Raw genomic sequence first — 25,398 nt, 5'->3', positions numbered from 1 at the left:
AAACCTTGACTTTATAATGATTCAAGGTGCTAACACTGAAGACATCACATAGGTGTGTAGTTTTGCATAATGCCCATGCTTTATGTTAAGCTCAGATTAGGGCAGTTTTGGATTTCAGTAATTTAATGGTATCACGTATTTTTTGTACTTTAATATTAACTTCATTTCCTTGCATATCTCCACCGGAACAAACAGGTAGTAGACACACATTCTGACAGCTGAATGGAATCCAAACAGCCTGCAACATACAGCAGTGCAACATCATAGATACTCTACCTGCTTTGCCCTGTTTGTGGTTCTTGGCCGCAACGCTGTTCAAGGCTTCCAGCTCTCTTGTTGAGAGCAGCTTTGGGATTTCTCCGTGCAGCAAAGCCAGGCAGAAGGTGTTGGCAGGGGGTGGAAGTGTTGACTTTCCCTAGTGGATTGTGATCCATCATCTCCCTTTACCTCACTGAGATGAAGCTAGCTGGCTGGCCCTCAGTCTAAAGCCGATCCCTAATCAGGTATCACACACCACAACACACACTCTTGAACCAACAATGAGCAGCAAAACTTGTTTTAAGTGGCACTATGCCACCCTTGTGCCTTTGTGTGTATGCTAACACAAAGGCATTTATTTCAATCTAGGTAAATTAATTAAACATGCTTACAAAATGCAGACTGTACACTTTTTTCACATCAGCATGTATGCATACACATTAGAGACTTTTCTGCTTCTCCCTCACAGAGTGAAGGTGTAAACAGGGCTAAGTAAGACAAGGGCAAACAAACAGTGGCGTAAGTCTTTAATAGAGTTATTACAACCAGCTCCCTCTAATGATTTATAGTCACATAATATCCTGGCCCTCTGGATTCACTCCAGGAGATACTAGCAGCGTTCTCTTGGAGAGTAATCAACAAGCTTTCTACCTTCCACCAGACTTCATGATAGCCAGTTTCACTGGGTGGAGATCTGTTGCCTAAGGTTTTATAATGAACACTCTTGTGCCTTTTCTGCTTAGAAGAACTTCTAATTTATGTATTCATTCCTTTTTGTCTTGACTACAAAGGCAGAACGTGTCCCAGTTCTTTATATACAGTTTTTCTTTCAGCTGTTGGGCCCACTTCCCAGGCAAAGCCGTGTAACTTCCGTAAACCAATCCTGCCTGCACTCTCAACGTGCGTCTGAAGTTTTCTTTTTCTTCTGTCAGTGTCTAGTCAGTACGTGAGCTTTGCCGCATGTCCGTTTTTGGCCACGAAATTTAAAAATTCATCATTTCTGGGCAGATTGGCAGATCTGGGAGATTATTTTAAGGGCTTTAATGAACTTAGTGTTGATTTTTTTTTAATGTTTGAGAAAAGACTGATGTATGTCAAAAACCAAAAGCAGCATATATTCTCAGTGGACTTTTTAATATTAAGGGGTGGCCTCTGACAACGTTTAAATAAAAGTTTTAGAGTATCCAAACAGAAGAATAGATGAAGATATTTAAAGCCTTAAAATATTTTATATTTGTAGATTGTCTGTGAAGCTGCTGGTGCTTATCGGGGATTATCTTGCCAGAGGAACCCTTCTGTTCACAGCTTGTCTGTGTGAATACTCTAGGCTTCTACTGTTGAAACCGTTAAATACTGTGAGATATTTCTTTTCAGTTGATGAGTTTTTAGTAATTGAAGTTTACAAAAAATTTGAAATGCTGATTAGTTGCGTTTGCAGGTTCTAATTATCTTCATGCTACAAAAACAAAAACATTAAAATGAGATTTGCTCTTATTAGGTACTTCATTTCAGTGCTTTCACTTTTACCTAAGGGTAGATTATCAGCAATTGCTGTCTTAATATCTATTGATGATTTTGTTAGTATAATCAGCAATCATGGACTAAAGAATTATTAGTTTTTTCAACAGTCAGACAAACAAGGATAATGTTTAAAGCAACAGTTGGATCTGTATTGCCGTTAGATCTCTTTGGGCCTTTTGTTTCAGTATTAGCTATGAAGTTCTGTGTTGTACAGAAAGTCAGGCAAAGGAACAAAGTTTACATTTAATCAAAAATCAGTTCTGTTGACTTGTGACTGACTCTACAGCTTTTCTGATTACTGCAGTCACACGTGAATGACTTCTGACGTCTTGCACTGTTATTCAGGCTCAGCTTACAACACATTAGCAGATATTCATTCATGTGGTACTCTGTTTTTTTAGCTGCGGTCCTAACGGAGTGCCTGTTCTCTGGTAAATCCATTGCTCATCGTGTCTTCTAGTTTCAGGGCTCCGAATCTCCGGTTAAAAATGTTAAGTTGGTAAGTCAGTGTGCCAACATCAGCACGCTCCTGTTAATAAACGATTGCAGTACATACTGAATCAACATTTGCTAACTCCTGCTGTTTACTTTGTATACCTTTTGCACAAAAATGCCTCAAAGGATGACTTAAGTTCTCTTATCTCATTTTTACAGGTTGGAACATTATTTAGGCTGCCACTCTAAAGTGTTTCTGTCTTCTTAAATTATAGCTCTCAACTGGATCCTTTGAGTTTCACTTATTCATAATATTATTGATGAAACGTAAATATAAATAGGTTCAATTAAGAGTCTGCAAAGGATTTGTACTAAGCAGAAAACAAATTACACGATTAAATTGATTCAGATTTGGCAGAAAGTCTCAACCAACAGTGTTAATGAAAACGGGACGCATTAGCACAGTGCCTTGATGTCCTTTCCAGGTCCTGTATTTACAGTATTCCATGTTTTTAATTTTCCTGTTTTCTCCTGTCTTATGCTTAGTGTATAGGGGCGATCGTGGCTCAAGAGTTGGGAGTTCGCCTTGTAATCGGAAGGTTGCTGGTTCGAGCCCCGGCTTGGACAGTCTTGGCCGTTGTGTCCTTGGGCAAGACACTTCACCCGTTGCCTACTGGTGGTGGTCAGAGGGCCCGGTGGCGCCAGTGTCCGGCAGCCTCGCCTCTGTCAGTTCGCCCCAGGGTGGCTGTGGCTACAATGTAGCTTGCCATCACCAGTGTGTGAATGGGTGGATGACTGGATATGTAAAGCGCTTTGGGGTCCTTAGGGACTAGTAAAGCGCTATACAAATACAGGCCATTTACCACTCCTAAAAGGTTGATTCTGCTCATCTGTAGTGTTTATATTTACCACAAATTTTTCACTATTTCCATTTTTATGTGTTTACAGAAAGATGCACTCATACCTTTTCATTAATAAAACAGTCCCTTTTATTGCGCTCGGCTACTAGAAAAACAATCTAAGTTTAAAGTCCTGATTAAAGTGGTCAGATGAAAAGGCTGAGGATTATGCAGTATAGAGGTAGAGCCTTTTTATAGGATTGGCCATTGGTTTATTTTTGAAAATATGGAAGGGGTGGAGTAGATTGAGGTGTTTTTAATCGGTCATCACCTCCTCCTGCTTAGTCTACATTTACATAAATGAATATGAGGAAACGGCGGTTCAGTTTTTGTCTGAACACCAGTGGCTACCAACCTGTCAATACTGGTGTGAATGCATTACTCAGTTGCTGCCAGGATTTCCACTCAGGTATCTGTGATTGTGGAGTGCATACTGCTTTTCTCCAGGATTTGTTATTTTACAGTGGGACAGAAATTACTGTGAAAAACCATTTCAGCGGCACTGGGTATCCTGGTTGATTAAAAAATTATCAAATTCATTTTTTTTCTCTTAAAAGAAAAATGATTTTCTTTATGAGAAATTCACTTTATGTTCATGATTAAACACGTTTGGCTTGATGTTTTTTAACCACGTTAACTCGACATATATTTAACTCTACATATTTTCTTCAAAATTTACACCAGGTTGCAGAACTTACTGTCAAAGTGAATGCTCAACTAAGGCTCCATCTTAAAGGAAGTGCATTATATCCTAGGTTATCTTACATGATTTCAAATGTATGTATTAATCTGTAATTATGTTTCCAAAATGCTGGCAGTGAAGTTCTATATTACTGTATTCCACTTCTTTATGTAATGTAAAGGTTGGACACTGAAACTGATGAAGTAATTTTGAGGAAAATAAATCATAAACAACTTTATGTTGTTTTTATATGTTTTTTTTATATATAACATAGGTGCTGTATTAAATTATTTCAAACATGTGTTGACATATGTCACTATTTTTGCATTCTTCTATTCACATTAGGCAGTGTCCCAGTCTATAGCTTAAGAATTGGATACGCCCAAGTGTGATTGGCTGGTTGCTTTTCATCCTTTATTAGTTGAAAACCAATCAATTGATTTGTACAAATGAAAAAAATAAGAAGTAACATTAAGCAACTGTTATTCCAGGTATAACAAACTTACAGTATTGAAGTGACGTAGGGACATCTGATTGTGGTAAATATATATGTATTCAATTTAAAGCTCTGATGGGGAAAGGAAACTAAATGAAATGATAGAGTCATCAAAGTTACTTATTGCACGAGTGGAACTACAGGGAGTGCAGAATTATTAGGCAAGTTGTATTTTTGAGGAATAATTTTATTATTGAACAACAACCATGTTCTCAATGAACCCAAAAAACTCATTAATATCAAAGCTGAATGTTTTTGGAAGTAGTTTTTAGTTTGTTTTTGGTTTTAGCTATTTTAGGGGGATATCTGTGTGTGCAGGTGACTATTACTGTGCATAATTATTAGGCAACTTAACAAAAAACAAATATATACCCATTTCAATTATTTATTTTTACCAGTGAAACCAATATAACATCTCCACATTCACAAATATACATTTCTGACATTCAAAAACAAAACAAAAATAAATCAGCGACCAATATAGCCACCTTTCTTTGCAAGGACACTCAAAAGCCTGCCATCCATGGATCCTGTCAGTGTTTTGATCTGTTCACCATCAACATTGCGTGCAGCAGCAACCACAGCCTCCCAGACACTGTTCAGAGAGGTGTACTGTTTTCCCTCCTTGTAAATCTCACATTTGATGATGGACCACAGGTTCTCAATGGGGTTCAGATCAGGTGAACAAGGAGGCCATGTCATTAGTTTTTCTTCTTTTATACCCTTTCTTGCCAGCCACGCTGTGGAGTACTTGGACGTGTGTGATGGAGCATTGTCCTGCATGAAAATCATGTTTTTCTTGAAGGATGCAGACTTCTTCCTGTACCACCTCTTGAAGAAGGTGTCTTCCAGAAACTGGCAGTAGGACTGGGAGTTGAGCTTGACTCCATCCTCAACCCGAAAAGGCCCCACAAGCTCATCTTTGATGATACCAGCCCAAACCAGTACTCCACCTCCACCTTGCTGGCGTCTGAGTCAGACTGGAGCTCTCTGCCCTTTACCAATCCAGCCACGGGCCCATCCATCTGGCCCATCAAGACTCACTCTCATTTCATCAGTCCATAAAACCTTAGAAAAACCAGCCTTGAGATATTTCTTGGCCCAGTCTTGACGTTTCAGCTTGTGTGTCTTGTTCAGTGGTGGTCGTCTTTCAGCCTTTCTTACCTTGGCCATGTCTCTGAGTATTGCACACCTTGTGCTTTTGGGCACTCCAGTGATGTTGCAGCTCTGAAATATGGCCAAACTGGTGGCAAGTGGCATCTTGGCAGCTGCACGCTTGACTTTTCTCAGTTCATGGGCAGTTATTTTGCGCCTTGGTTTTTCTACACGCTTCTTGCGACCCTGTTGACTATTTTGAATGAAACGCTTGATTGTTCGATGATCACGCTTCAGAAGCTTTGCAATTTTGAGACTGCTGCATCCCTCTGCAAGATATCTCACTACTTTTGACTTTTCTGAGCCTGTCAAGTCCTTCTTTTGACCCATTTTGCCAAAGGAAAGGACGTTGCCTAATAATTATGCACACCTGATATAGGGTGTTGATGTCATTAGACCACACCCCTAGACCCGGTTCGTAGAGTACGCTTGGGGAGTGTGATCGTGTGTACAGCGTCTCTTTATGTCTGTCTCCACGTTGGTTGAGTGTGGAGTAAGTACATATGAGAGCATGAGGGTGGGAATGGATGTTTGTGTCTGTGTGTGCCTGTATGTCTGTGTCTATATGTCAGGTTGGGTGTCAGGCGCCACCTCTCTGGGGACATCTCAGGCCCTCCAAGGTTTGGAGGCCTATCTCCCCCCACCACCACTTCCCCTGCCAGTGGCGGACTCCCTCGGACATCGGTGCGTTGGTGGTTCTTTGTATCCAGGGATGGGCATCCAGGTACACACCGGCTCACTCCTTGGCGGCCGCTTATCGGGGCCTGGAGCCTGGGGCTCGCTCGGGTCACTTCGGAGGTGGGGTGCCCCCGGCCTCTCGGCCTGGGGCTCGGTCACGGGCGCGTCACTGCAACTCCCCCTGGCTTCTGCTCCGCGGCTGCTGAGTGAGCCCTCATCTGGGACTCTCCTCAGCTCTTTCCGGGACAGTGGCGCGGCTGCCCCTCTGTTGGTCTTCCTTGGTCTCTTGTGTTCTGGGGGCCTCTGGATGTCTGGAGTTTTGATCTCCTCCATACCTGCTTCATGCCCTGGAGGACGGGGCTGTGGCCCCCCCACACCCTCTAGCAGATTATAACATGAAGGAACCTTTTAAAAAAACAAGCGCGTCCATGCTCACAGGTGTACACACGGGTGATCACACCCACAAACTACACCCTTTTTGGCTCCTACCTCAAAGCACACTGTGTTCTGTTGATCTTATGTGCTGCACAATAATGTTTAACATTTAGTATTTACTGTCATATTCCCATATATCATTGTGATGTTGTTTATTCTATTACTCTTGTTCTCTTCTGCTTGTTTTCTTTTTTCTTTCTCAGCAGGTGATCCAGGTGATCGATATATGCATTTTTTTTTCTGCCCGTTCTGTTGGTTTTTGTTTTTTGCCCTTCTCCCCCGTCCCTCTTCTCAGCTGTTTCTCTTTCCCTCTTTCTTTCTCCCCTTCTTTCCCCCAGTCAAATCTGTCCCGTATTCAGCAAGTGAAAATAAAATAAACAATAAAAGGTGAATCAAATGGACCATTATGGCAAGGCTGGGATGGTCAATTTGGTAAAGTAAATCCGTTGGGCATCTTTCTTTGCCTTTAGACAATAATTCTGATGGCAAAAGAGCCAAACGGGACAGGCAAAAAAAAAAAAAAAGAAGACCACACCCCTTCTCATTACAGAGATGCACATCACCTAATATGCTTAATTGGTAGTAGGCTTTCGAGCCTATACAGCTTGGAGTAAGACAACATGCATGAAGAGGATGATGTGGACAAAATACTCATTTGCCTAATAATTCTGCACTCCCTGTATTTATGCTGTGTTGTCATGTGAAGTGCTGTCATTCTGATTTCTTGGTCACCTGTATCAAATGACACTGCTCAGCAGTGGCTGACGGAACGTGGAATATCCTGTTGCATCCTTTACTCATTTGGCAAAGCCCCATTGGTAGTGTTTGTATCAGCTCAATCTATAAACAAGGCCACTTAATCAGTCAGCTCACTGGGCCTAGATATAAAGCCCCTCAGGTTGCAGTCCCTGCTAAGCCTCTTTAAATCATGACTTAGGCTTTCTGTTGACTTCCTTGTTTATTTTGGTTGGCGTCAGAGGCAAATTTAGACATCAGAGCACTGCAGTGTTATATTTTCCTAACTTTTCTATTGACAGCAGTACAGGATAGAATGAAAACTGGTCTTATGTCCAGTGTTGTCAATGTTGTGACGGTACAATGTGCTTGCACAGCCTATTAAGACTTCCGTTGCTGCAGCAGAAAGAAGATAAGGAGGTGATTTGACAGAAATCAGTGATGCATATTTAAAACACCCTTTAACTGAAATACAGCAAAAGTTCAAACTGTTCTGATAATGCAGGGACGTTGCAAACGTTAGCTAATGTCGCCTTAATCACTAGAGATTATTAGCTATATAAACCTCCCACTACTCTATTGATATGAATGGTAGCATTTTACACAATTCATACCGCTCTAAATATGAAAGTGATGGACTACAAACCTGTTCTCCACTCGCAAAAGAGGGGTACATGTTGCTCTGTGCTAAATCTGCATAATAAAGGGAAGGTTTGTACTGTATGTACAGGTCTGATTTTCCTGTGTCTGTGCTGAATAACACTACTTTAAGTGCTTGAACATTGGGTGAACTGCCTCTGTGTGGTTAAGAGACTAAAATAATGTTATGCATGTTTCTCATCTTATCTGTTTTGCTACAAATAGTTGTTTGCTTCTTTAATGACCGAGCCTTTGCTTTGGGTTTGATAACTAAAGGCTCCACCCTAAAATGATTGAAATCATTCACTCTGAATTATTCTTAGACACTACAATAGCTCAACCAGCTAATTACATTGCTTTTGAAGGTAACATTGTGATGTGTATCCAATTGAACTGAGGTGGTTTGCAAATAAGCTGTTATTTCAGTTTCATTGTCTCTGTGGTGCTCATTCCATTATTAGCAACACTGGTAATAATTCACCGCAAATATTATTAAGGCAGCTGTAAGATGTTTGCTGTTTTGCTCAGAAAACTTCAAATCTCAGAAGATCATAACCGTCAATTCTATTCTCTCAACTTCTACAATCTATGAAAAGTTCAGTGTTATTACATGAAGATGCATTTTTGGAATTGCATCCTGCATTTTCAAATTAGCTTTGAGAACCTGCTTTGTGCCCGGAAGTCTTGCCTAAAAAAATACTAAAACCTGTGACTGTGGTTAAAGCTCTTGTGGAAGATTCAGCTCTGCTCTCTCACTGGGTGGTAACATGTTATCCTTGGTAACGCAAAGTAAAACGGTCAAAGGTTAGGAGATTGAATTATGCAATCAGTTAACAGACATCTATTTTATTGGGATTATTTACTGTCTCTTTAAAGTTATTTGTTGCCTTAACATTCACTTTTACCTTCTATTTGCATTAAGCACAGTTAAATGGTTATACGCCAAATAGTGGTGTATTCAATAGTAGCTCCCTACCCAACTAATTGCATTTACTTGTTGTTTAGTGTGGTTGTAGAGAGCATGTACTTTTGTCAGTGATATACAGTTTCATTACTTAGCATGATTATCTTCCAGAAGTCATTGCTAAGGATTGTATGAGTGGCTTTATCAGTATAAGAACCTTCAGCATATCATCAGAGATATAAAATGTATATAAAAGTAGTGTAATGCAGGTGTTATAGAATTTGACTTGCCCAAGGGGAAACTGATTTTGCACATTTCTGATTTAATTGATCAAATCTTCACCTGCCGAATCTTCCAAGTTTTGTGATTAATGTGTTTTGTACTGGCTGCTGGAGGTGTCATCAACAAAGGTGATGTGAAAAGTGACGTGGCAGGTGTTAATCAAATTTTATCAGTGTAAGAGGCTGGGGTTTGCTCTACGTTGAGGTACTTTTTCTTTGATGCTGAGGTATCACAAATATCACATTTCTAACCGAAGTATTGCAGCGTTATATCAATTTGTGGGTTCAAAGATACATAAATATATTTGTATTTATTGTATTTGTATTTATTTACTTACTGAAGTCTACACGGTTCTTATTTTAATGCAGCGAGGTGCCCAAGATTAGTGTTTGACACCTGAACTATGCATTGTTTTAATCAAAGGTTTACATTCACAGCATTTCATGCTATCGTTAATGAGACATCTTTCATTTTGGACTACCTACATTAAAAATCCTGCTATATAGGCCTATGTAGGTATTGAGGCCTATCTCCCCCACCACTTCCCCTGCCAGTGGCAGACGCCCTCAGACATCGGTGTGTTGGTGGTTCTTTGTGTCCGGGGATGGGCGTCCAGGTACACACCGGCTCACTCCTTGGTGGCTGATTATCGGGGCCTGGGGCTTGCTCGGGCCACGTCACTGCAACTCCCCTTGGCTCCTGCTCCGCGGCTGCTGAGTGACCCCTCATCTGGGACTCTCGTCAGCTCTTTCTGGGATAGTGGCACGATTGCCCCTCTGTTGGTCTTCCTTGGTCTCTTGTGTTCTGAGGGCCTCTGGATGTCTGGAGTTTTGATCTCCTCCATACCTGCTTCATGCCCTGGTGGACTGGGCTGTGGCCCCCCCACACCCTCTAGCAGATCATTAAATGAAGGAACCTTTTAAAAACAAGTGCGTCCATGCTCACAGGTGTACACATGGGTGTTCACACACACAGACGACACCCTTTTTGGCTCTTACCTCAAAGCACACTGTGCGCTGTCGATCTTACGTGCTGCACAATAATGTTTAACATTTAGTATTTACAGCTATATTCCCATATATCATTGTGATGTTGTTAATTCTATTGCGCCCGTTTTCTTCTGCTTGTTTTCTTTTTTCATTCTCAACAGGTGAAATTAAAAAAGTAAAAAAATATATATGTTGTTGCCAGTCATATTCAAAATTAGCTTATTTTTGTTTTAAAATGAGACATTGTCTCAGTTCAAACATTTGATATTTGTTTATGTTCTACTGTTAATAAAACATGCTTGCAAATCATAAAAAATTTTAAAAATTAAAAAATAAAACAGAAGCATTAAGGCTATCATTTGGTAACACACTGTGCTTTGATTGGTTTCCCCACTTATGCTTTTGACTTTCCTTTTAAGTGTTTTTCTTCAAATAAAATCCTTCCCCACTGCAAAAAAAAAAAATTAAAAAATCCTGCTTCATGTTTTTTGTTGAGTTTTTTGGTTTGTTTGTTTGGTTTGTTTGTTTTTAAGGAACAGAAAGATGTTTATGCTGTACTTCTGAATACTTGCAAGTAGAAAGTTTTTTTTTTATCTCAACTAATGGGCCATTTAAAAGTCCCTGCTGTGAAAATTACTTTTAAACAGGTGTGTCTTTGAGGTTGAGCTGTTGCATTTCTTAATTTCCTTCAAATTTCAGTGTTTAGACAGATTTGCTTTAGATAAAAATTAAGATGATGTTTGGCTGTCTACTTTTTGCCTTAGCAAAGGTTATTTATCATGCACCACGTGAACTATGTTTCTTTTTTTGTATACGTGTACATCTTACTGTCATTAAATGCTTTGTGGATATTTAAAAATATGAAATACAGTTTTAAATGATTAGTGGACCCGCTACAATAGCAAATACCTTTTAAGTGGAGTAGTGACAATGACTAGTGCAATGATTAGTACACGGATTTATAGACATTGAAGGTTTGCTGGTATTAATAACAATAAATGAATTGATGTAATTATAAATGAACATTTAGAGGATAGCGGCAACTCTGACACCAGTGTTGTTAAGATTTATGAGGCCATTTTATTGTTCTGTTTAATGTATTAGTCTCGTTAAATCAAACACTCCTTAAAGATTGACTTTTACTTGGACAGCAGACATTATGGTAACTAAAATGCAATCAAGAATAAAATGAGCCTTTGCACTAGACAAAACCCTAAAATGTCTCCATCACAGCACTATCAGGTTATAGAGTGATCCCTCTTAAGAATAACAATTTCATATTCAGAATTAACTTTTTTAATCTTGCTTTTCTTGATTATTTTTAGAGGCCTTTTCGTCCATAGTGGTGAATCCTAAAATTTTAGATTGATAATCCTCGTTTCCAGTACCAAAACTCTGCCAAACACCAAATCAACTTGAAATAATAAAGAAGTCAGAGTTCCTGGTAATAACTATAGCACTCCAAAAACTGGAGCCTAATAACCTCTGCTTAGGTAAAATATCACGTTCGAATGCTGTGAAAATCCTTACCAAAATTAAATTGCTGCATTCAATCAAAGATGATTAAAACAGAAACATACGTGAGGTGGGCTTAAAAGAGTGAACAGAACACACAGAAAATACTGTATTAAACTTGTTAAATATGTATCGTGTTTGCAAGTAAATATTGGATTATTTAAAGGGTATTAAAGATTTATGGGAGAAAAAGCCACATGTGCTTGATAATTTCCTTCTTACATTTTACTCTCTATGTCATTTTTATAGGGAAATCATGTTGAAATATGCATGACAAAGTAAAAGACAAAACCATGGCACTTGACTATGATGATCAAAGGATGTTTGTTTCCAGTGGTTAATGAGGTCTTCTTCCAGTTTCTGTGTTCTGTCAAAAGTTGGAGGGCTGTTTTTCTCCATTAATTCTCCACTGACTAATTTTGTTGTTATAAATTAAAGGTGATCAGCTGTTATCTTCTTGATTGCTTTTGATGCCAAAATAACAATTTCACTGACATTCTGCGGAGTTAGACGGTGACTGTGATTATTATGTTGTGTTATTATGATTACTAATATATATAATATAATAAGATGTATTTTAGAAAATACATTTTTTAAATAAATAAATGCTTTTTACTTCTCAAAAGCATTACAATATCTTTGAGGATTCAATATGCAATATTTTAATATTTATATGTTTAAATATAATATTTTGTTCTGCCTATGAAATTGAGGTATTTTGTGAATGCACTGCATTCTAGTACAAATTGGTTCCAACAAATAAGATCAGCTGGTCAACAGAAAAGTCAGTTCTGGTGTAGAAATAAATCACCTTGTCCATATTGATTTTTTTTTGTGTGTGTGTGTGTGTGTGTGTGTGTGTGTGTGTGTGTGTGTGTGTGTGTGTGTGTGTGTGTGTGTGTGTGTGTGTGTGTGTGTGTGTGTGTGTGTGTGTTTGTTTAATTGTCCTGCACTTCTGATAGCTTTCACCAATAATTCAACACACTGTTCCAGCAGGCAACAAATCAAGCTCAGCTGCAATCTTGGCAGATCAGCTCATCTGAGTGTCAGCTCACATCAGCTAATGGCTCAGCCAACACTTTACACATCCAGTTTGTGCTATTTTTAAGCTACTCGAGCCTGTCTGCACATTTGTTAGCTGCTTTGCAACCCACTTCCACCTCACCTCCTTCTTTAATGCTGTTTCTGACTAAATCAATGTCATACCAGTTGTCACTGGAGTCTACTGTGCTTGGTCTGGGTCTGGAGAAACAGCAGCGTTCTTTCGACTGTAGTGATCAACACAACACAAATTGTTTTATACAAATTGTTATTACACATAACCCTGTTTTACAAAAAGGAAGGAAGCCTAAAGAAAATGAGAAGCTAATACAGTTAACAAAATTTACATTTAAAAAAAACTGTGTCCTGTCTCACATCCCATCTACCTTTTCACACTCTCATGATGATCTTTATAAATACTGCTTATCTGAACTGTTTTTATGTTTTAGTTGTAGCTTAGAGGGCAGAGGAGTTAGTGTTTGCCACACAGCAAACTGGAGTAATGAACAAATGCAATGTTTTTCTTTAACTTTGTTCAAGAAAAACACACAAACGCACATTTTGAAATAAGAATAAAGTCACTCAAATTGAATTGCAAGTGTTTTCTATCCGTGTTATTCCATTGGCATCTTTTCTGCATGCCCCTGTACACCCCCTCCATATCAGCCCCTGTTGCATAGTCAGAATAAGCCATTTCCTTTTTAAACCATGTAGCCCAGGAAAAAAAAATCAAAACAAAACTGTGGTTTGCTTTGTACTCCCACGCATGATGTTTTGTTTTGTTTTGTTCTTTTACGCACATTGAACTTCACACTGAGTTGCACCCAGAATGGGCAGCATGCCTGTGAACATTTCATGTTCACTTATTCAGATTTGTGTTATTTTTTACTCACATTATTTTCATTCTTATTAAAAGGAGAGGACACATCGTGTGTGTACCATGTTTACACTTGGTGTTTCAAAGCATTAGGTCTTCATCCGGTTAGTCGTATTATTAATCATTCATTATTGAATATTTTTGGTCCAGTTTTGCATTCAAATCTGTCTGTCATACATGCGAGCTCTGTGCAGTCCAGAAACAGCATTTTTTTTTAAAGACAGTGAAAGCTTTAAGTGCAATTGGGATGTTTCTGCATAAGGGAGCAGAGAGCTATTGGTGTTATGTGCACTATAAGGTAACCTACAATAAAATCAGTATGATTAACATTTAGTTGACAAAGACAAACAGACACTGTATAGACATATAATTCCACTCACATGTTTAATAACTCTTTCACGCTATAACCAGAAAATGCTGTAGAGTACACTTTTATTCGACCACCAAACAAAGTCAACTTTAATGGTGAAATTAAAAATCAATGGAAATCACAGTATGAGTGGGGTTTGTTTTTCGCATTTGTCCCAAAATAATGTTTAAAAATCTTCTTTTTCTTGCTTCTTCTTCCGAATCCCTGAAGAAAAACAGAGTGATTCATCTTTTTACACTTTCTATAGTGGTTCATGATGATTACTAAAAAGCAGTTTTGCCTGGGGGAAGGAGGAGGTTATGTGATTAGTCTGGTTTGCTTGGTAGCTAGATTACTCAGGCTGTTTGAGTGGATTTACATGTCATTATACTAGAAGTGGGGCTTGGCCCAACTTAGAAAGATTAACTTTTGTATTCCTGCGTTTCATCCAGATCCAGATTTGGATGCTGAAGTTTTTAAACAGGTTCTTCACCATTACAAGACTGGAATGTTTGTGGCACTGGACTGCAGGATATTGCCTTATAGTACATTTAAAGATAATAATACGGTAGAAAAATGAGAAGATATTGTCTTGATGTTCTCAGAAACCCAACACAATACACATGCTATCTCGGTCAAGTAAGTAATTTTTGTGTGATGTAGAGGGAATTTTCAGCCCTGCCAGTGAATCGCAGTCCCTGATTGCAATTTTACTGATGTCGTCCCCTTTCACCATAACAGCACACCAGATTTCAATTTGAAATCACTGCTGCAGTAAACAGTTTTATTGAAGAAACCACCAACAATACACTATCACAAGATAGCTTTTTATCAGCATGCAGAACATACTTTAACACCATTTTGCTACTGTGGAAGCTGTGTCACCGTGTTGATCAGATGAATGGGTTGTAAATTAAAATGTTTGTCAGTCAAATTGTTGGGACCCCAGAAATCCTGTGCTGGCCCTGGGTAAATGCATTATGTTATAAGAGGATTTGGCAGAGAATACAATCTGAATTGTTTGTTTTCCTCCTTCTCTCAGGCCTTTAGCTGCAATTTTATTATCTGAGGGAATTCTGTTCTCTCCAACAGTTGGATTTGGTATGCTATGTCAACAAGAGCCTCCGTTGATTGAATCGGTAACTGCACAGAGAGAGAGAGGGAGAAAATTGTTTACCAGCTTGATTCAATGATACAAAATAGAACTTTCACTTTGGATTGAAATGTTTCTTGCTTCTGTGTTTTGGGGCTTGTCTTCCTCATCGCAGGGGCAGCAATCAAGTACCAGTTTAGAGGCACTGCAGATTAAGCTGGTGTCACTGAGGTTGAGCTTCACGGATAAATAAGAAATAGCCTACAAGAAACTCCGTTTGCAAAGAATAATAGGGCAAGTAGAGCACTAGTGGTAGTGTGGGTTAAAATCAAAGTGTATAGATTGGTGGTTACTGAAGAGTTCTTTCTAGTTATAGAGTCTTTCAGTTGTTTTAGGAATGAGGGTTGTTTTTCCATTATGAATAGCTCTTGAGAAAAGTTGTAATTTTCATAAAGTTATTATAATTTTCATTTTCATGAAGTCTTAAATGTTAGATTTTGACATATACAGGGAGTGCAGAATTATTAGGCAAGTTGTATTTTTGAGGAATAATTTTATTATTGAACAACAACCATGTTCTCAATGAACCCAAAAAACTCATTAATATCAAAGCTGAATGTTTTTGGAAGTAGTTTTTAGTTTGTTTTTGGTTTTAGCTATTTTAGGGGGATATCTGTGTGTGCAGGTGACTATTACTGTGCATAATTATTAGGCAACTCAACAAAAAACAAATATATACCCATTTCAATTATTTATTTTTACCAGTGAAACCAATATAACATCTCCACATTCACAAATATACATTTCTGACATTCAAAAACAAAACAAAAACAAATCAGCGACCAATATAGCCACCTTTCTTTGCAAGGACACTCAAAAGCCTGCCATCCATGGATTCTGTCAGTGTTTTGATCTGTTCACCATCAACATTGCGTGCAGCAGCAACCACAGCCTTAGAAAAATCAGTCTTGAGATATTTCTTGGCCCAGTCTTGACGTTTCAGCTTGTGTGTCTTGTTCAGTGGTGGTCGTCTTTCAGCCTTTCTTACCTTGGCCATGTCTCTGAGTATTGCACACCTTGTGCTTTTGGGCACTCCAGTGATGTTGCAGCTCTGAAATATGGCCAAACTGGTGGCAAGTGGCATCTTGGCAGCTGCACGCTTGACTTTTCTCAGTTCATGGGCAGTTATTTTGCGCCTTGGTTTTTCCACACGCTTCTTGCGACCCTGTTGACTATTTTGAATGAAATGCTTGATTGTTCGATGATCACGCTTCAGAAGCTTTGCAATTTTGAGACTGCTGCATCCCTCTGCAAGATATCTCACTATTTTTGACTTTTCTGAGCCTGTCAAGTCCTTCTTTTGACCCATTTTGCCAAAGGAAAGGACGTTGCCTAATAATTATGCACACCTGATATAGGGTGTTGATGTCATTAGACCACACCCCTTCTCATTACAGAGATGCACATCACCTAATATGCTTAATTGGTAGTAGGCTTTCGAGCCTATACAGCTTGGAGTAAGACAACATGCAAGAAGAGGATGATGTGGACAAAATACTCATTTGCCTAATAATTCTGCACTCCCTGTATATTTTATTCTTGGACTCTAGATGAATAAAATTCTAATGAGGAATAGTTTACATTTTAAAAGCGTGTTTACATGCAAAGTTATTACGATCATGGATAAGAAAACAGTACAAAAAGTACAACTTTGATTAAAAAGTAAATAAAGCAAGTTTCTAGTGTCATAGCTTGATCTTGGATATATTCCTATACCTATTAGCTACTAACAGATAAAAGCATACATGCTGCAGTTGATAATTAGTGTTTTTAAAAAGACTTGATAACAAGTTTTCTACCCCGACGCTGACAACATTGAATGCACAACAATCACATCAGTATCTTTGTTTATGAAGACTCAAGCAGCTCTCGGGCAGTCAGTACGCAATTTAATTATGAAATATACTGAAAGAAAAACAAACAGAGTAAAAGGACTGTTGGATCACAGTTCTTATCTTATAATTGCAGGTTATCTTTCAAGAGAACTAACTTTATCTTTGTTATGATTTAACATTGTCAGGCCAAATAAGAGCTGTGTTCACTGCTCCATGTTTAAACATGCAATTGCTGCTGATTTAAAGAGCATATAATGCTTATTATGCTAATTTACAAACACAGAATTTCTAGTCTTGGACATACTAGATTAGCTTTGCATGATTTATATTCATGGATCCAGGCATTTTTTTTCACCCTGCTCATTTTAAATATTAGCATCCAACAGCGGAACAACATATGTAACAAACAAACACAAATCTTGCCTAATGCTTTGTGTTGTGATGTTTTAATGTTTTTTTTTCTCAATATAAGCAGTTGAGGGATCCCATCTGCTTAATACCCTGTCAATGATGATGTTGCACTATGCAAATTTGGGAAGACAGTCAGAGGAAGCGAATATTGTGATGCATTAAATAAGACTATCAAACTCTGTTAGGCAGCAGTATTTAGGGGTAAAGCTAAAGCTGATCTCTACTAACCGAATTACAGTCTTTGCTTTGCACTTTGCCATTATAATTTGTGCCCTGCCAGTAATTGCTCCCAAGCAGGTATTTCTCCATCTTATTAGAACTGGGAAAGAAGAGTTAATAGTTTTCTGCCTTCGGGCCCAAAACCCTTCCAGGCTAAGTCTTAAAACCTTTATATCAGATTGCTGTTGGGTGTGTAGAAAATGCATTCAGTCCACATTGCCTGAAACTTGTTGTAAGCATTCATACTGTCCTTGCCAAATTGTCTGGACCCTCTGTGTAAGAAGCATTCAAAATTGTTAAGTTTGCAGATGACACTACAGTGCTCGGACTTATATCCAACAATGATGAGACAAACTATAGGACAGAGGTGCAACAACTAGAGTCATGGTGCCACGACAATAACTTGGTCTTAAACACCAAAAAGACCAAGGAGATCATTGTAGATTTCCGGAAGAGGGGTCATAACAACCATCTGCCTCTCTTCATTGGCAGTGAGGCGGTGGAGAGGGTGAGCAGTTTTAAATTCTTGGGGGTAACTGTGACCGAGGACCTGTCCTGGGGCAACCATATCACCTCAGTTGTACGGAAGGCCCAACAGCGCCTCTACTACCTGAGGAGACTGCGGAGCGCACACATTCCCAGATCTCTGATGTTGAACTTCTACAACTGTGCCATCAGCAGCGTTCTGACGTATGGATTTCTAGTGTGGTTCCCCAGCTGCACCAAGGCCGATCAGCAAGCACTCCAGCGGGTGGTGAAAGAAGCTGGCAGAATTATTGGAACAAGTCTGCCAGAGATCAGTAATATCTTCCCCACTCGCTGTCTGAGGAGGGTGCACAGTATCCTGCGGGACCAACATCACCCTGCGCGCCACCTTTTCCATCTGCTGCCCTCAGGGAGAAGGTACAGGTCTATACAGGCCAGAACATCCAGACTGGCCAACAGCCTGTATCCACAGGCTGTGAGGCTCCTGAACTCTCTGCCCCCCTCTCACGGACAATAACCATATCCAACTTCTTAATAGCAATGAACTGGTCTGCATTGGTGCATCATATCTTTATTCTCTTCCCCCTCCTGCCCCCCCCCCCCCCTCTTTCTTAAATAGATAACTATCATATCTGATATCATATCTCACAGTACAATAATATTGAATGGGTTGCATTGTTGTATTTTGTCATGTTTCTCAGGTCTTTGTCTGAATTTCTACGAACATTATTGCTAAGGATTGTCTTATTGCATTGGAGTCACACTGGGTTAAATATGTACACTTGGGTTTTAAGGGGTATTTATTATTTTCTTCTTTTTTGGGGGGTTGTATGGAAGCCCCAAACGCAATTTCATTGTTCTTGACAATGACAATAAATAAATAAATACTAAATACTAAAATAAATAATACTAAATGTGGAAAGCAGAGCAAATGAGGCTTAACTGGAGCACTCCAATGTGAAGGCCTTCAAATTATCCAGTTTTTTTCAACAGCCCCATGGGATAGGGGAAGGCATTTGTTATCAGAGAAGGATAATTCTGTTGGCACTACCACCACCCACTATGACCTCTCTAATAAACATAAAGTAGAATTATTCCCTTGCTGACAAGGACAGAAAAAGCTTTGAAAAAGTATCTGCCATTAATACCAGAAATACAAAGTTTGAGGGTTTAGAAATATTTAAAAGTGTATTTCGCTTTCTCCACTATTTCTATGTCAGCAGCCAAATTGTAGCATGTTTGTGCCCATTTCCCCTGCTTTCTGCAAAACGTTTGATTCCCTTGACTTGCATCCTTCCAATAAAGCAGCGTTTGGATGGCACTGGGGTCGATTTGACTGACTCACCAGAGACTTATTCAACTACAGCCATTGTTCACCTGCTATAAATGTGGCTGTGCCTCAAGGTTCCAGCAGAACATTGCTGGCTAAGCAGCATTGTTTTAGTGAGGATAAATTATTAAGTAAAAGCTTGTAGTGAAGATAGACTCTCTCCGTGTGAAATGAAGTTTTCCAAGGTTTTTTAAAAACCTTTTTTAGAGTAAGACATCACACCAGATTTACAAAGGGAAATGCTTTGGATGGATACATGAGTAGATGATGGAAGGAGATCATATTTATTGTTGAATCCATATTAGAAATTATAGGCATTAACAGAACGGTGAATGTAAGGAGACAAAGATAAGAGAGGGGATGATACCTTTCTTATCCATAGTCAATCATGTACTACACTATGACTCAGAAGAAGCAGTACTGCATTTTTGAAAGGCATGCTCCACCTTCTGCTGTGCCTCTTTATGGACAAGGAGTCATACTGCAGCACGATAATGAGCCAAGACACACCTCAAAGATCAACAAGTACCAACTGACAATTACTTTCTTCCACAGTCACCTCAAATGCCACTGAACACTTATAGTAACTGAGAAACCTAAACATCCTCACACGACTACAGAATGCTTGTGAATAGTGCAGCGATAACTTTCGTTTTCAGGTTTGAACGAAAGTGGCGTCGGTACACTTCCAGACAAACAAAAGCAAACTAGAAACATCTTGACTTGTGGCGTCAGATGTTTGGGTGCCACCTAATTGCAGATTCATACAGTTTGTACCATTTGGCACTTAGTTAAGACTAAATAAGCTAGATTTAGGCTTTGAAATCACTTTTAAAGTTTTTAAGAAACATCTGTTCTGTTAATGTGTTCCAATACAAAAGCTGTGTACAGGGTGGGCCATTTATATGGATACACCATAATAAAATGGGGATGGTTGGTGATATTAAAGTCCTGTTTGTGGCACATTAGTATATGTGAGGGGGCAAACTCCTCAAGATGGGTGGTGACCATGGTGGCCAGTTAGAAGTCGGCCATCTTGGATACAACTTTTGTTTTTTCAATAGGAAGAGGGCCATGTGACACATCAAACTTATTGGTAATGTCACAAGAAAAACAATGGTGTGCTTTTGAAAATTGACCTTGAATAACAGAAAATCAGTTATTCCTTCTTATTTAAAATTTTTGGTTTGAATTTTCTTAATAATCTCCTCATTAACAATACTTTACTTAACTGAGCCTGTTAAAAATGGATTTTCTTCCTTTTAAGTTGAGTTTCTTTGTGCCACTTTGCCACAAACACACAGATACCAAACTTTGTGCTTCTGATCAACTTCTTCCTTGAGTGAGCTTAATAGAAAGTGAAATGGAATATCAAAGCTATAAAAAAAATCTCTTTGATTTTTTTTTTCCTTTTCCCCCCTGCTTGACTTTTTTGTGCACAGGGTGTCACTCACAGCTTATTTTCAAAGCAGCTTTATTTTATTAATTTTCTTCAAGGGCTAGACTCAGATGTGGCCTTAAAACTATCTCGTTCTACTTCCCATAAATCATCTCAATACATGCTACAACATCATATCATGCATGCAAGATTCCATATCGTTTTCAAGCTTTTGTACTCGTGCATTTAGTCAATCTCTAGTCTTGGTTTTACACTTGTTTGCTTTTCCTCTCTCCCTCAGGTGAGTTTCTCTGGGTGAATGGTTCAGCGTTTGGAGGCCCCTGGGTGCTCAGTCCTTGGCTATGGGGGGGACAAGGTCCTTGTAGCCTGGACATGGCTGTGTTCTTCCACCCCAGGCAAAGTGGGCAGTACACTGTTTGGCTTATAATGCGAGACAAGTCCCCTCTCTCCCTCTTCTCAACCGACACTCTCCCGCGCATCACAGGGTAAGCCCATTTCTATACAACTACAATTGGGCAGAAGTGTTAGGATTCTTTTCTCTGTGGTTAATTAAATTTTTGTTGATGATTTGAGGGAATTAGAAACCACCAAAATGTGTTTTACTGTGGAGTTCAAAAAAGCTGAGATGAAATATCTTCATTCAAGACAATGTGTGCTTGTTTTTTGTCTGACATCTCTTCTTATCAGGACATTTTATTTTGGAGCATTTACTTATTTTAAAGATTTATTTTTGCGTCTGTGTTTATTCATTCATAAGATTTAGAACTTGTTGCGCTTGCTGTTTCAACACTGACAGGTACAAAACTGCTTTGTTGATGTTTTTCTCTTTTCTAGCATATTACCCTTTCACATGTAAACAAGACACACCTTAATGGAAAAAAAACAAATGTGATAATCTGGCCAGTTATATAGAAAAGTGAAATTCCCCCTGGTACTTTAGTGTATTTAAACTGAATATTGGTCCATTTTATCAAAGGAAGGTTAGGCAGTACAACTGCATTTCTTTGTTTTAAGCACAATGTTAGAGTAGGCGAGAGGGATATATTTACCGGGTTTATGTATAACAGCAAGAGTTTTAAATTTGATTTTATGCTGTGTTAACCTTGAGTTTGTTCCATTATATTTACAGTTGCATGGTTAATGCTGCATTTTATTTATCTGCATGTAGGCCTAGTAAAGATGTGACACCATTAGTGCAGTGGGTTACTGCTACAGTGACAGTACATAGTGATGTTTAGAGTGACTTTATGATCTTTGTAAAACTAAAGATTTGTGAATGGAAACCATTCAGAGTTTGTCTTCATTACATTTTTCACAGGTATCATAACCGCGATGAATGCTGGGTATATTTCACAGCACACATTTGTACTCATAGTAGGCACAAATGCCATTATTAACATTTCTTCAAATACATTGTAAACAATGGATGAGTGTAAGTGAACCATCACAGGCCCACATTTTCAAATGGGCCTGGCAACATTGCGTATAACTGTGAGAAAGCATGGTACACAGTGATCACTCTGGTCAAGAGATCACGACTTGGATTTTTCCTGTCACAGATCATTTTCTTCCTTCTTTTCTTCTTCTTCTAGTTTTTAAGACCTGTTTTTTGCAGTGCAGTTTGTTACTACCATGTGTAATTTACTTTTGCAGCAGTCAAAGTTAATGCGTTAGTATTATCTTATGGTGCGAGTAATCCTTAATTAACACCAGGTCTGTGGCCCCCTCACGCTGCCTTTTCAATGAAGGCTTTTCTGAGATCTGCGTTTCACACTGAGAGCAACAGGGCGACAGAGGCCATAACAATACCCGCTTCACCACTTAATACTTGGTATGTGTGGTCATATCCATGGGTGGCTTTATTAACATATCTGTTCTTTTTAGGGAAAGTGTCTGTAGGATGTGGTAATACAAAGAGCTGAGCTCACCTTGCCTCTATGAAGTGGTTTCTTGGTGCTTGTGTGTCTAATCTCTTAAGGGGACTGGGATCATATGAATATCATGCTATATGCATCCCTCCAGCTTTGGCTGCACGTGAATGGGAGTGTGCATTAACGTGTGTGTGTGTCCTTAAGGGAGCAAAGCAGGGATGTGCTCATTACATGTGTGACAGATTAGGCTGTGCATTGTGTGCGCTCTCATTTGTAGTCAGAGACTGCCATCCTCCCACACCATCCCTGCCATTGTAGACTCGCTCAGCTAAACTCCCCACATTTCTGCTCTGATGGGAAGACTCTTATTATAAAAAAAAAAGAGAGGGTTAAAACAAAGCAAGAAGAGCCACCCACAAACATCGGAAGAGTCAGTCAGGTTACTAATTGCAAATCTGTGCCTTTGCCTTTGAATTTTAATGCTGTGTTTTGACATGTTTGCCCAATTTGGTTGTCTGGGCATTTAGCACAAGGTTAGTCAAGTAGGAAACAAAAAAAAATCCCTGTACACATTAGTCATTTACCAGGGTCTTTCTAACTGCAAGGTAGCTTGAATCTTATTAGGCTTCATTATTCATTTTTTATTCATTTTTTACATTTCCCTGAAGCTGGAGACATTCAGCTCAGAATACAATAATGGATTCTACATTAAAATGCAGGTTTAACATACAGGGAAAAAAGAAACAAAAATGAATGCACTAATGTACATCTCATCCTAAATTCCAAGGCTTCAAAAGTAATTATTTCCATGCTAATTTGGGCATGAAGTAGCATGCATATATATATATATATATATATAAAACACCCAGCACGCCCCTGCGGGCGGTTTATCCTTCAAGCTCGGGTCCTCTACCAGAGGCCTGGGAGCTTGAGGGTCCTGCGCAGTATCTTAGCTGTTCCCAGGACTGCGCTCTTCTGGACAGAGATCTCCGATGTTATTCCCGGGATCTGCTGGAGCCACTCGCCTAGCTTGGGAGTCACCGCACCTAGTGCTCCGATTACCACGGGGACCACCGTTACCTTCACCCTCCACATCCTCTCGAGCTCTTCTCTGAGCCCTTGGTATTTCTCCAGCTTCTCGTGTTCCTTCTTCCTGATATTGCTGTCATTCGGAACCGCTACATCGATCACTACGGCCGTCTTCTTCCGTTTGTCTACCACCACTATGTCTGGTTGGTTAGCCACCACCATTTTGTCCGTCTGTATCTGGAAGTCCCACAGGATCTTAGCTCGGTCATTCTCCACCACCCTTGGGGGCATCTCCCATTTTGACCTCGGGACTTCCAGGTTATACTCGGCACAGATGTTCCTGTACACTATGCCGGCCACTTGGTTATGGCGTTCCATGTATGCCTTGCCTGCTAGCATCTTGCACCCTGCTGTTATGTGCTGGATTGTCTCTGGGGCATCTTTACACAGCCTGCACCTGGGGTCTTGCCTGGTGTGATAGACCCCAGCCTCTATGGATCTTGTGCTCAGAGCTTGTTCTTGTGCTGCCATGATTAGTGCCTCTGTGCTGTCTTTCAGTCCAGCTTTGTCCAGCCACTGGTAGGATTTCTGGATATCAGCCACCTCCTCTATCTGCCGGTGGTACATACCGTGCAGGGGCCTGTCCTTCCATGATGGTTCCTCGTCTCCCTCCTCTTTCTTGGGTTTCTGCTGCCTGAGGTATTCACTGAGCACTCGGTCAGTTGGGGCCATCTTCCCAATGTATTCTTGGATGTTCGTTGTCTCATCCTGGACTGTGGTGCTGACACTCACCAGTCCCCGGCCCCCTTCCTTCCGCTTAGCGTACAGCCTCAGGGTGCTGGACTTGGGGTGAAACCCTCCATGCATGGTAAGGAGCTTTCTTGTCTTTATGTCAGTGGCTTCTATCTCCTCCTTTGGCCAGCCTATTACCCCAGCAGGGTACCTGATCACGGGTAGGGTGTACGTGTTGATGGCCCGGATCTTGTTCTTACCATTCAGCTGACTCCTCAGGACTTGCCTGACCCTCTGCAGGTACTTGGTGGTTGCAGCTTTTCTAGCGGCCTCTTCATGGTTCCCATTCGCCTGCGGGATCCCCAAGTACTTGTAACTGTCCTCTATGTCTGCAATGTTGCCTTCTGGTAGTTCAATCCCCTCAGTTCTGACTACCTTCCCTCTCTTTGTTACCATCCGGCTACACTTCTCCAGTCCGAACGACATTCCAATGTCATTGCTGTATAGCCTGGTAGTGTGGATCAGTGAATCGATGTCTCGTTCACTCTTGGCATACAGCTTGATGTCATCCATGTACAGGAGGTGGCTGACAACTGCTCCGTTCCGTAGTCGGTATCCGTAGCCAGTCTTGTTAACTAGTCTTGTTAGTCTTGTTATATATATATATATATATATATATATATATATATATATATACACACTCAACAAAAATATAAACGCAACACCTTTGTTACTGCTCCCATTCCCCATGGGATGGACGTAGAGACCTAAAATTCATTCCAGATACGCAATATAACCATCCCTCCCAAACAGTGGACACAAATCAGTCCAAATGTGTGGTAGTGGGCACATCTGCTATATTGAGATAATCCATCCCACCTCACAGGTGTGTCACATCAGGATGCTGATCTGACATCATGAGTAGTGCACAGGTGTACCTCAGACTGCCCACAACAAAAGGCCACCCTGGAATGTGCAGTTTTGTCTCACAGCAAAATGCCACAGATGCCACAAGCAATGAGGGAGCGTGCAATTGGCATGCT

General features: G+C 39.8%; 1 protein-coding gene across 1 annotated transcript in view; it reads left to right on the top strand.

The window, feature by feature from the left end:
• Positions 1-22,926, top strand: part of LOC308389649 (ALK tyrosine kinase receptor-like) — a gene marked incomplete at both ends in the record, with an annotated part of 250,026 nt that extends 227,100 nt beyond the window's left edge. The window contains 2 exons of the mRNA XM_080871141.1: positions 21,004-21,208; positions 22,872-22,926. Coding sequence (XP_080727267.1) covers positions 21,004-21,208; positions 22,872-22,926 — 260 coding nt within the window. The remainder of the gene's footprint in view (positions 1-21,003; positions 21,209-22,871) is intronic.
• Positions 22,927-25,398: the final 2,472 nt, after the last annotated feature.

The sequence above is a fragment of the Rhamphochromis sp. 'chilingali' genome (assembly GCF_963969265.1).
Source record: "Rhamphochromis sp. 'chilingali' genome assembly, chromosome: 21".
NCBI lineage: Eukaryota > Metazoa > Chordata > Actinopteri > Cichliformes > Cichlidae > Rhamphochromis > Rhamphochromis sp. 'chilingali'.
This window is presented reverse-complemented; position numbering and strand designations above follow the sequence as displayed.